At 42.7% G+C, this 12,655-nt stretch overlaps 1 protein-coding gene across 1 annotated transcript in view; it reads left to right on the forward strand.

Annotated features, from left to right (window-relative positions):
- The window catches only part of MPP4 (MAGUK p55 scaffold protein 4), a 39,067-nt gene that overhangs the window by 8,698 nt on the left and 17,714 nt on the right, over positions 1-12,655 (forward strand). Inside the window, exons 7-13 of the mRNA XM_089779808.1 lie at positions 761-846; positions 2,757-2,828; positions 3,283-3,479; positions 7,005-7,069; positions 8,520-8,537; positions 10,716-10,754; positions 11,804-11,824. Coding sequence (XP_089635934.1) covers positions 761-846; positions 2,757-2,828; positions 3,283-3,479; positions 7,005-7,069; positions 8,520-8,537; positions 10,716-10,754; positions 11,804-11,824 — 498 coding nt within the window. The remainder of the gene's footprint in view (positions 1-760; positions 847-2,756; positions 2,829-3,282; positions 3,480-7,004; positions 7,070-8,519; positions 8,538-10,715; positions 10,755-11,803; positions 11,825-12,655) is intronic.

Genomic DNA, 12,655 nt, shown 5'->3' on the forward strand with positions numbered 1-12,655 from the left:
TGTTTCTAAGGTGCAACAGGACTCCTCATTGTTTTTACAGATAGAGATTAAAACATATAGAATCATAGAACCATAGAGCTGGAAGAGACCTTAGAAAGCCATCAAGTCCAGCCCCCTGCTCTAGGCAGGACCAATCCCTCTGAGACGGTGTAACTGAGTTCAAGGGGAAAATTAAACCATCGCTTATGATTTGCGTGACAGATCATATGTTTGCTGCTTATCTTTAGTAAACTTATTTCTGTGGAATTAAAGATGAGTCCAAATGCCAGATATGTTCTCTCCTTCCCCAACAACTTCCTGTGAACAATGAAAGGTTTCAGATCTAGCTCTGCACATTTTAACTCAGCCTATTACTATAGAGGTCAGAACCAGAACTCTGACTCTGATCATGTCAGTTGTGTGGGAACTCTAGTTTGGAGAAGAATGTCACACTCCTTAAGTTTCTTTCATCATCATTAGATCTCAAAGTGCTTTACAAAAAAGGGGAAGAATTAATACACCTATTCTACAGGTAGACAAACTGAGGCTCAGAGAAGCCACACCAGTAGCTTGAGATTCCACAGCGAAGCCTGTGACAGAACCGTCTGCTCTACCCACAGCACATTACTGCTTCAGACCTGAAATTCCTGACGTGGGTCCATATCTAGGATAGGAAAATTTCTTAATTTAGGTCTGTTCTCCAAAGTTCTGTTGGAACTTCTCAGAATCACAACTTTTCTTTAAAACGTGGTTCTTCTTTCCTGTACCTTGTTTATTCTAGGGTTGCTGTACGCTGGAGACAAACTGGTAGAGGTGAATGGAGTGCCAGTGGAGGGTCTAGAGCCGGAGCAAGTCATCCACATTCTGGTATGAAATGCACGTTACCATTTTTTTTAAATGTCTTTGTAGCTCAAACGTAATTCTATGAACTCATAAGTGCACTTCCTGTAAAATGAGCAGCCAAAATTCTCAGTGTTAGGCTTTGTCCACACCTAAAAGTTTAAAGTGTAGCTGTGGCAGCAATTTAAACTGAAGGTGTGGCCAAGGCACAAGCGCTGGGAGAGAGCTCTCCCAGCACTCTATGTAAATCACTTCCGTGAGGGGAGTAGCTAACAGAGCTGGGAGCTGTAGCCAGGCTCAAACTAGGGATGTAAGCGACTAGTCGATTACCTGATAAGCAAATACTTATTGGGTAGTTGAGTGGGAACTCAACTATTCGCTTCCCCCCATTGCTGCCACTATCAGAGAGAGGCAAGAACGGGAGGGGAGCATGAGACGGTGCTGGGGGGAGCCAGTTTAAAAGCCGGTTCCCCCAAGAACCTTCTCCGTGGGGGACAGGGGAGGCAGAAGAGCAGCGAGGAAACGGCACGAGCAGGGATTGAAACAGTCCCACTCCTGCTGGTCTAACTGTTGTGCTTCTCCCTTTGAAATGTACATGAGCCTCCTGTGGCTCTTGCACATTTCAAAGGAAGAAGCACAGTGGGGAACCTGCCTCAGCAGGGACTGCTCGCATGGATTCCTGCTGCCTCCCTCCCTTTGAAATGCACAAGAGCTGCCTGCAGCTCTTGTACATTTCAAAGGGAGAGGCACAGCGTGATAGTGAGTACCCCCCTTATCGACTAATCGAGTAGTCAATGGAAATTCCATCGACTACTTGATTAGCTGATCAGCCCAGCAGTCTCACTCCAGTTCTCTGCAAAGGTTCCATTACAGAGTGTTGTCATAAGGTCTCAGCTGTCTAAGCCTTCGTTCATTTTTCCAAATGCATTAATTCCGACATTACCAAGTACAATAATAAATAATTGAAACTAAAATCATCTTTGTCAAAATTGGCAAACTAAGATTACTCCATGATGCACTGTCCCTGATGTTCATTAGTTTACTCACCAGGTCACTCCGTATTTAGTATTCTTGATTGGTCTTTTTGTCATTAATGCCAGTCAGTGAGGTTCCACTCTGGTTAGTGTCTATTCCTTTATTTATCTTTTGATTTCTCTGTTTGCACCTAACTTCAGGTACATAACTTACCATTGAAATACAAAGTTCACCATAACACAAAATCTAGAAATCTTTAGAACAATTATCTTCCCTGCTTGTATGCTTTCACAGGCCAGCCCTAGATAGTTAATTGAAATTAGACTTCAGAACCAAAAATAATTGTGAATTAATAGTAAAATATGTATACAGATTGCATCTCTTTAGTCTGGCACCCTTGGGCCCTGACCAGTGCTGAACCAGAGAATTTGCCAAACCATGGGAGTTCAATATTGTCTAGCAGCATTACCAAACACTTGCACTACTTACTGGGCTGTTAGAAGACATTTATGGGGAAATTAGAGCTAAATAACAGCACAGAACACTGAGAGCCAGGACTGGTGGCTGTAAACAAACTTTATGGGGCCACAGGACACTTGGCCACATCCATGATAAGTGGACATCTGGCTAATGAATATCATGCCAGACTACAGATGTTGCCAGATTAAAGAGGTTCAATCTTTATTTTTAACATTAAGATGTACATTAAAGGCTTTAAAAAAATCTTCCACAGTTTCCCACACAGGAGTTAAATCAAGCGTTCTTTTTAAATATCTTGGTTTTAATAATGATTCTGTATATGGCTTTCTGATAGAGCTAAGCAATTTCCTTCCTAAAGAAAGGATATTTATAATGGGCTTTTGGAGACATCATTCATCTCACAGTGATGAAACTTAAAGGCGTCCAGTGGATTACCAGTAGGAAATATATTTTGACCTTTTTTTCCTTCTGAAATCTTTTAGTCTCTGACCCAGGGAACAATTATGTTCAAACTGATTCCAGTTTCTGATCGGCCAGTCAGCAGCCAAACAACCGTAAGAAATGTACTCTTTTCTTCCATATTATTATTGTTACCGCAGACAGTTAATCTAATAATGTCTAATGGCCAGTCTGCACAGTATGATACACGAGGGTAAGGTTGTTTCGAAGCATTTATTGCCAGTCCAGCTCGCAGAGATCTCTAATAACATGTCTTGCCTACACATTTCTCCACCAAAATAATAGTTTACTGTAAGTAATATAATTAAACATAGCGAGCTGTGATAAAGTCAAAGGTAGTGAAAGCATTTTTGGTGTTATCCAGGGAAAGGAGGTCAAGTTAACAATTGGATTTTTGGCCCTTGTTCTTTTCCCCATTGAAGTTAGTGACTAAACTTTTGTTGATGTCATCTGAAGTCAGATCAAGTCCTTAGTTTGTAAATACTCACACAGCTGCCATGTCTGTTCTGAAGCGCTCACCTTCACTTCTGTCTGTATGTTTTGCATTAGCTCTATGTGCGAGCGATGGCAGATTATTGGCCCCTGCAGGACCCTGCCATACCATGTGCTGACGCGGGCTTGCCATTTAAAAAGGGCGAAATCCTTCAGATTGTTGATCAGAATGATGTCCTCTGGTGGCAGGCCAGGCAAGTTTCAGACCTGAGTGCCTGTGCTGGGCTGATACCGTCAAACCATCTCCTGAAGAGGTAAGGAAAGGTAGCATCTCTGAGCGCAAACCAGACAATGAGCCAGTGATCCTGGGTTTCACGAGCTGGACTGAGCAATTCTCGAACAGACTGATTTAGTCAATAAAGACGCCCTGATGCCCGACAGACAGTTATGGGCCTTCTGTATGTCTTGTTTGAATAGCATTATGGATGTTTGTGTGAAAACAAGATTTTTTTTAAACCTTAAGACTCATTATAAGTAAATTGGGGCAGCGGCATTGTCTCTATCTTAGGATTTAAAGCCCCTGACAGTGTCAGTGCTATATACATAAACTGAGGTAAATACGTTCCTACAAATATTGTGGAGCCAGGTTTCTCAGGACTCTCCTTCGTTATACAAAAAATGTAAAGAGAAAAATCAGAATACAGGCAGTCCCCGGGTTACGTACAAGATAGGGACTGTAGGTTTGTTCTTAAGTTGAATTTGTATGTAAGTCGGAACTGGTTCATATTGTAGGGGAAACTCTAGCCAAACATTTCTCCAGAGCTCAGTTTTATTCTCCCACACCTCACTTCCCTCAGTCCTTTATTCTCAAGCTGAGGTGTCTGCTGAGAGAAGCCACTCCGCGTCTCCCTGGTCTGCTGGGGAGGAGGGGCGCTAGCTTCGCGTCTCCCTCGTCTGCAGGGGAGAAGCAGCTAGTGCGGGGTTGCCTCACCCCGTTTGTAAGTAGGGATCCGATGTAAGTCGGATCCATGTAACCCGGGGACTGCCTGTATACACCACAGAGACATAATTATTTCTAAAAAATCACTACAGTGTTTTAAATGGCATCTGTGAGGTATCTGTAGCTTTGTGTTTTCATACTCAAAGCTGACTTGACATGTTTTCAAATTGAAAAACACCTGTAATGGGTGGCAATCACCTCCTACGAGTGCCCCACCTGGCTGAGTGCTTGTGCCTGTACTGCCTCAGTTTATTGGCCTATTGGCTACTCAGCTCTCGGCCAAGTCACATTCTGTGTGAATCACAACCCCTTCCAGGCTATACCTTTACCAAGGGTCCATCTCAGTGCTTTCTATATGGTCTTTCAGGCTATTCCCCACTCAGATAGAGAGTGGTGCTTCCAGGACTTCCCCTTCTGGGGACAGTGTCTCCCCTTTTCCTCAGGGCTCTATCACAATTCATCATATAGTCTCGCCATAGTTCACATTCTCTAACCCAGTGGTCACCAATCAGTCGATCGGGATCTACCGGTAGATCTTGGAGTCTCTGACACGTGATCCTGACTGGTTTGGCCAGGAAGCTGTCAAGTGCTGGCACTTCAGTTGCCTTTCCACCCACTGTCATGCTACTTCTGCCCTCTGCCTTAGAACTACTCCCCTGGGAGCCTCTTGCTTGCTGTGCAGGATGTGGGGGAGGGAAAAGAGGGGATTGTTGATGTCAGGGTATCCCCCCCTCTCCCCACACCTGTACCCCATCTCCACTCTGAGGGTATGTCTACACTTGCCCCCTACTTCAAAGTAGGGAGGCAAATGAAGCATACCGAAGTTGCAAATCAAGCCCAGGATTTAAATATCCCACGCTTGATTTGCATGTTCCTGGCCGGTCGCCATTTTAGAAATTCACTAGCCCGTCTACATGCGGCAGTGAAACGGGAGTCCGATTTAAAGCCCCTAATTCAAATTAGCTGGTAAACCTCATTGCTTAAATTTAATTCTTTGAGCAGTGAGTTCTAAACTGCCTAATCTGTCGTGGCTGGAGTCATTATCCCTGTGACAATTGCTGCTCCTGGACATGGCTGGCATGTCCCTGCAGCCCTGAGAGAGGCAGAGCAGGGCACCTCCACATGCTGTCCTTGCCTGCAGACACCGCTCCTGCAGCTCCTATTGATCAGTAATGGGGAGCCGTGGCCAGTAGAAGCTGTGGTCTCAGTGCCTGTAGACGAGGGGCAGCACATGGTGCCATGAAGCCACTGCTGTTCATGCCAGCTGCTTTCAGGAGTGGTGCAGGGCCAGGGCAGGAGTAAGCTGCCTTAACCTCACTGCTCCATTACCTGGACTCCATCTCAGTTAAATGGTGCCCAGCCAGAGCCGGCATCCTGAACCCCGTCCCAGTCCTGAACCGCCTCCTGCCCCAGATATAAGTCGTCCTGCACCCAAACTCCTTTCCAGAGCTTGCACCCTAAAATCCCTCCTGGACTCCAATTCCCCACCCTCAGCTAAGCCGGGAGCCCCTCCCATATGCCAAACACCTTGGTCCAATACCAGACTCTGCACCCCAATCCCTTACCCAGTGAGATGAAAGCGAGTGAGGGTGGGGGAGGAGAAGGGGTGGATTTAGTGTCAGGGCCTCAAAGAAGGGGCAGGAAGAAAATGGGGCAAGAGTATTTGGGTTTGAGGTAGATCTTACATAGCACTTTGAAAAAAGTGATCTTGGGGTTGAAAAGGTTGGAGACCACGGCTCTAACCAGCTCTCCTCTTGTAGCTGTCCATGGTTCTGCCTCTCCCTCATCCAGCCAGTCATCCCTGGTCTTTACTACTTCAGATCTGGGCTGCAACTGACTGCTGCTGTGCTTTGCAGCTCCTTTTATAGGCCTTCCTAGCCCCTGATTGGCTGGTGCCTTCACAGCCATGCTAGCCTCTTTGGACAAATTCTCTATAGCCCGTTACTGGCCTCAGGGCCTGGTCCTCCCCGTCACACCACCTCTGTTTTCTGCATATGGTCAGTTTACATTTCAAAAGGACCCTAGTTATACAGCTTCTCTGGAATGATCCTATACCCATGTTGTCCTATCCAAAGTGCATACAAAATAAAAAAGCATAAGGTGTCCCTAACTATGCCAGACAACTGAATACTGCTAAGCTTAGATATGTAATACACATAGGCCCAGAAGGAGATTTAATTAAGGCTTCATGTCAGAGATCATACATTGCCCACTCCCAACCATGTATACCACAGTATAGCTAATAATGCTCTCCTCAGTCACATGCGTTAATTTAGGACAATACTTTCAGGCTGCTGATGTAGAATACTGGTATTCAGATTGATCTGGTAGGACACTATGGGTACACAGCAACATTATTTCAAAATAACTTGTGTTATTTCGAAATAACTTAGTCTGCGTCTACACAGCAGGCAGTTATTTTGAATTAATGTCAAAATACTGTCTAGCTGGAGGATTTCTTATTTTGATCCCTGTAACCCTCCTTGTACAAGGAGTAAGGGAAGTCAGAGGAAGCGTGCTCTATTTCCAAATAAGTGCTGTGTAGACGCTCTCAGTTTCAAAATAAGCTATGCAATTGACATAGCTCAATTTGCATAGCTTATTTAGAGTTAAGTCCTGCTGAGTAGATGCACCTTAGCTGTCTCCAACAGTTGCAGTTAGGGTAGAAGTTAACACTAGCCTTGCCTTCTGCTCTTGGTAGTTTGTATTGGTATTTATTCTTCAGGCAGATCTGAGCACTGAAGTCTTTTTGTGCACAGGAGGTAGCATGGAGCATCTAAGTAGGAAGTAATAAAATGCTGACTTGGTTTCTTATGGTGATGGATTTCTTTCTGTTCAGGAAGCAGCGAGAATTCTGGTGGTCTCAGCCCTTCCTGCCCCATGCCTGTCTCAAATCAACAATATGTGAGTGCAAAATTCTCCTGCTACCAGTGAGGGTGGGGAGGAAGAAGATGGGTTCTTTCATCCAGTAATACAGAAAGTAAACATGATCAAATGAGTTCAAATACCAAGAATCGTTCATTAGGCCATATTGTTACCTCAGATACATGCAGAACCTGGACTGAAATCTGTGGGAGTGGCAGGTATATCTGAATTTGGCACTTAGGGTATGTCTAGACTACATGGCTCCGTCGATGGAGCCATGTAGATGAGTTTACTAGACATAGGGAATTGAAGAGGCGATTTAAATAATCGCCGCTTCATTTACATCAAAATGGCCGCCGTGCTGTGCCAATCAGCTGTTTGGCAGCACAGCGCGGTTGTCTGGACGCGCCGTGGTCGACAACGGAAGCCTTTGTCGACCACTCTGGTAAACCTCATTCCACAAGGCATAACGGAGCGGTCGACAAAGGCTTCCATTGTCTACCATGGATCATCCAGACTACTGTGCTGTGCTGCCAAACAGCTGATTGGCCCATTTTGATGTAAACCTCATTTCCCTAGGTCTAGTAAACTCATCTACATGGCTCTGTCGACGGAGCCGTATAGTCTAGACATACCCTTAATTATAAGGATCCTTAGACTCCAAAACAGGTGATCAGAATACAGGGCATTTAGGGTCTGATCCTGTAAAGTGCTCAGCACCTTGAATTCCCATTGAAGCCAATGGCAGCTGAGAGTACTCAACACTTTCCAGGATTGAGACTTACATGTAGGCTATTTGTAACAAGAAGTGTTACAGGGGTACTGTTTGTGTCCCCCTGAAGCACTTCTTAGACGAGTCCACTGTAGTTTTCCATGGAAGGGAGACGAAGGCTTTGCTAGCAGTTCTGTGCCAGAAAATACCCTGTCATGTGTCATGTACAGCTTTTCAGTTCTTGAAATCCTATCATGTCACTTTTTATTCTTTCAAGAAATAATCTCTTCCTTTTGGAATAAGTTTGACAGTTTTAAATGGTTTTTCTCTTATTAAGCTGTTCTCTTACCCCTCCTATCAAAATTGTTCATGGCCAATTTTAGTTAACTTCTGTGGTTGGTGTCCAAGATGAAAAACAGATATAAATCAATTGACTCCATGGTTTATTAGTAGAGTAAGAAGCCAGAAGTGTATCTCCCATCTAAACTTTACTTTTACACAGTACCTAATGCAATAATTCCTCAGCCAAGAAATACATTTTCCTCTTGCTTCCCCTTTCCTTCCCCCACAACTTCTTTTTTGTCAGTGGTTTATGTTATTATGTGCTAATATTTTTTATGACCCATGAGATACATTTCATAGTTAATTCAGTGCTCCATATTTTCATTTTCCAATAATTTTTCTGATGCAGTTGATTTTACTTGGTAACTGTAGCACAGGCAATCTCTTTAGCTGTGTATTTATTTTTAACTGCTTCAACGGATTTGCTGCGCACAGTGAGTACTGTGGAAGAAGGTAAGAGACGATGGCTGGATTACATCACATGCAATACTCACATCTGCTCACAAGTCCAGTGTTAGCTGACATCTAAATGTACAGAATACTGCCTGTTTATAAAGACTTTAAAAATAACTAGCTGATCTACTTGTACTTACAAGGATAAATGTCAGGATTGGTTGGGGCAGTTTTCCCTGTACATCTCTCTGCCACGTTGGTTTGCCTTGTGTATAAAGAGGATGACTAAACAAATGCTTCATTGTGGTTCACTTGAAAATACGCAGAGCTCAGCAGTCATGGGTTTGATCAGATGTTTGAACTGGAACACATGGAGCTTATATTGCATGGGAAGGGGAAGGGGAGAGTTTGGGTGCAGTTAGGAAGGTGTACCTGGCAGCTTGGAAGAAGAAAAGATGCCTTCTCATTCTTTTCATTTCTTCAGCAGCCCACAAAGGCTAGGAGCAGCTGTGATGCATATATTAAAAAAAGCAGGGGCAGGGGGGACTTACCTCCCTACTAAAAGATATTGGGCCTGAAGTAAGAATTATTGGGTGAAATCCTATGAATTGTGTCATGCAGCTGGTCAGATTAAATTATCACTTTTGCTCCTTCTGGCTTCAGAAGCCTAGGAATCTACTTCTGAGGGCAGTGCATAGCGAGGAAGAGTGACAACAGGTGATCAGCCTGGTGGAGGACAGTCCCTGAAGTTTGTACAATGAACATAGCTCACCTGTTAGCAAGTTCTCCAAACCGGGTAGCTGCCCCTTTATAGTGCAAGTTTGCAGAGATACACAGTTTTGTCCTAGTGTTTGTATATTTTGACCTTGATAGACCCTGGAAACCAGGCTATTCATCCTATTCTTTTATGAACTGTAGTCAAAAGCCACCAAGGTGGTGTCCTGACGGGTATCTTGCTCAGTCAAACAATGATAACCATTTGGCTGCGTGGGTGTGCTGCCCCTGGGTGTAGCACTGGGTCTGCACAGAAACTTCAGAGAAAACCCCCAGTGACCACAGAATCAGATAAGGTACAAAGGTACTTTGGCCAGGTTTACGGTCAACAAAGCACGGTCCTAGCACTCTGGATCATATGTCTACAGTTATGCTAACATGTGTATGCTCATTACAATGGACTCAGCTCAGTCGGTGCTAGGATTTTCCACCACCTCCCTTAGTCTAAACAAAGAGTTAAGGGAAGGGATCCCAACCTTTATAGACTCAGACAAATGTACACACCTTACGGATCCTCTTACGTGTTTCATGACATATTTGTTACCTCCCCTTCTACTTTCCTCCTGCTATTGCAGGCAACATATTCCTATTCACCACCTGTCATTGTACTCCTGATGTTTCAGACAAAATATCACTGTTCATCGCTTTTGTCAAACTGTTTTAGTGTGTGTCCTTGTATTGGCCTGGTGGAATGTATTTTCATGTGCTGTGTTTTTAGTGCTGATAGCAATACTGACGCTGAGTTCATGTCCTAGACACTGACTTGCAGGTAAATATCTACTTTTGACAGGGCTGCCTGTTACTCATAGTATATAACTCTCGCTGACTTTGGTTCAGGCCTGAGGCCTTACACCAGGCCCATGCTTCAGGCTTTCTTTCTTTCTCCTATATGAACCCCTCAGAGCTGATTCATGTAGCATGTGCAATGGAGGGAGAAAACTGATAAGGATTTCAGTTTCAAGCTTCTAAGGCATTACTACAAATAGGAGAGAGAGAAGTTTAAAAAGCTTTTACTTCACAGTTATAATTAAAAGTTGTCAGTTTACATAGCATTCTAGAAAAACACACATGCAAAGTATGCCAAGGGTCCTGAGGGAAAATGTAGTTCTGCTGTTAGTCATAGGTGAGCCTTCTCAAATAGATCACCTGAAATACAGACACTGCATCAAATTAAACCCCTTTCTTGCTTCAACTGGAGAATTCAAATCACATATGTTTGCCTCCCAGCTGGGAATCCTTTTGAGCACTGGTATAAGAAGCATCTTTCTTCTGCCTATTGAAAGAGAAAAATATTGTACTTTAATGATGGACTCTTTAAATACTGTACTGAAAATATCTTAAGCCAATTTGAGCTACAGGGGTATTACTTTATTCTGATGTTTAAATCTTGCATTTGGTAATTTTTTGTCAATGCTTTTGGAGATCAAGTGATTTCCTTTCTCTTTTTGTTCTTTATAACTGCAGAGGATGACATGCAGATTGATGAGAAGTGTGTAGAAACAGGTAACTGACTTCATGTAAGGGGGATTTATTTTTGTTTGAGGCAATATATAAATCCCAATAATATTTCTTGAATAAAATGGAATGTGTTTATAGCACACTCATGTATAGAAAGTTCTAGTTATAATGAAGTAGAGCCACAGTTTCAAAGCACTGTGGACAAACAGATGGCAACTTTGTATAATGAAGTTCTGCTTGTAATGAAGATACTCTGTTGAAATGAATGGCTGTTATAAATACATACAACTTAATTTGAGATCCAGTGCCTTTACCTTAGGGATTATAGACTCAGTGGGCCAAATTCAGAGCTGATGTTAAAAGGGTGCAATATAGTTGGTCTGAATTTAGCTCACTAAACCTATAATATTAACTTAGTGTGGTTTTATAGGCCCTCTGGAACTCATTGCCACTAGGTTTCATTGACGTAAAAAGCTTAGTAGGATTCAAACACGGACTAGTTGTGTATGTATTGGTAACAAGACTATGAAGAATTACACAAATACAGATTAAAAAGACAAGAACTTCAGAAATAATCTAAACCGTTCTGCATTAAAGCCCAAACCCAACTCTTACTAATGAGGTTAGACAAAGTTTTCTTGGAGGCAAGTTATTTCATTACAGGATTTCTTGCAACTTTCATATATACTGTGTTGATAGCTGCAGTGTTAACCTTGTGAGGTTTGCATGAAATACAAGGAGCTAGATGTATTTGACAATTAATTCAAAATGCTAGAGATGAGGAAAAATCAAAACACCAAATCTAAAACTCTTCAAACTCTGATGGACATTTGGATTCTGAGTCTCGCTTTTCAGCAACTTGGGCAGAAGTTTGGATCAAGATTCTCACAGCTAAAGAGTGTTTCAAATTGAACTAAAAGAAAGCAGTGAAAATACAGTATGTTTGAGAAGTTGTCAGGAGTCTGGGAGCCTCATGTGGTCCCTACAGTAGTGGAGGGGAAATAATTTCTGATGATGTGATAAAATTGTATTAAGGAAAAATAGTATTGAAACTAAATATATTTGCTGTTTTTGCTATCTGGATGACTTAAAAGATGAAGAAACATTTGAGTCTGGTAAGTCAAATTCTTTCTGCCTAATTCCAATTCTTTTTCATATTCAGGACTCTCAGACAAATTAGAGGTTTATCCTCCCCCTCCTCCCAAGAAAAAAGGGAAAAAAAGGAAAAAGCAATCAGATTACAGTGGAATTCTCTTCTGAAAAATAACCCTATAAAATGGTACCTTCTTACTCAATAGAATTGCTCCCTGTGTTTATTCAGAGCCTTATCTGGTGACCAGTGACCAAAATAAGATTTTGCTGCTGTTTATTCCTGTTAGCCCTGCAAAGCCTACAGAGGGAAATGTGAGCTTAATTCTGTTCCTTCTTGTGCAGCAACAACAGTTTACTAAGATCTAATTCATCACACATGTGCAAACCCTAGGTGCCAGAGGGGATAACTGGAAGATAATGAGATTACACAAATATAACCGAGACCCTAATTTAGTCCACAGTATCTTTTATTAGTGTGGATGAAGAAGAATGAAGAATTTGTTTGACTGTTAAAATCCTAGTCTGCATTTGCAGGGCGGGAATAGAAACAAATATATTTACTATTGTAAACTGAACACCTCAGATGTAAAGTCAGGGAGACACAATCATGAAACCTCGTAATGCCATTTTTACAATCGCACTTTGAAATCCCTGCCATACATATTCTACTGTGTATCAGAAGCTCTACAAAACTGGGGAGAGGGGAGAACAAATTAGACCCCACGTAGTTTTTAAGATTCTCAGTTCAAGTAATTTGCTTTTTTAATTTGGTTAAATTACTTGCCTCCCCCCCTCCTCCCCCGCTGTGCTGCTGCAGAAGGGTACCAAGGATACAAATATGGGCTATTCCCCAT

The sequence above is a fragment of the Pelodiscus sinensis genome, chromosome 7 (genome assembly GCF_052426305.1).
Source record: "Pelodiscus sinensis isolate ZL-2025 chromosome 7, ASM5242630v1, whole genome shotgun sequence".
Classification (NCBI taxonomy): Eukaryota; Metazoa; Chordata; order Testudines; family Trionychidae; genus Pelodiscus; species Pelodiscus sinensis.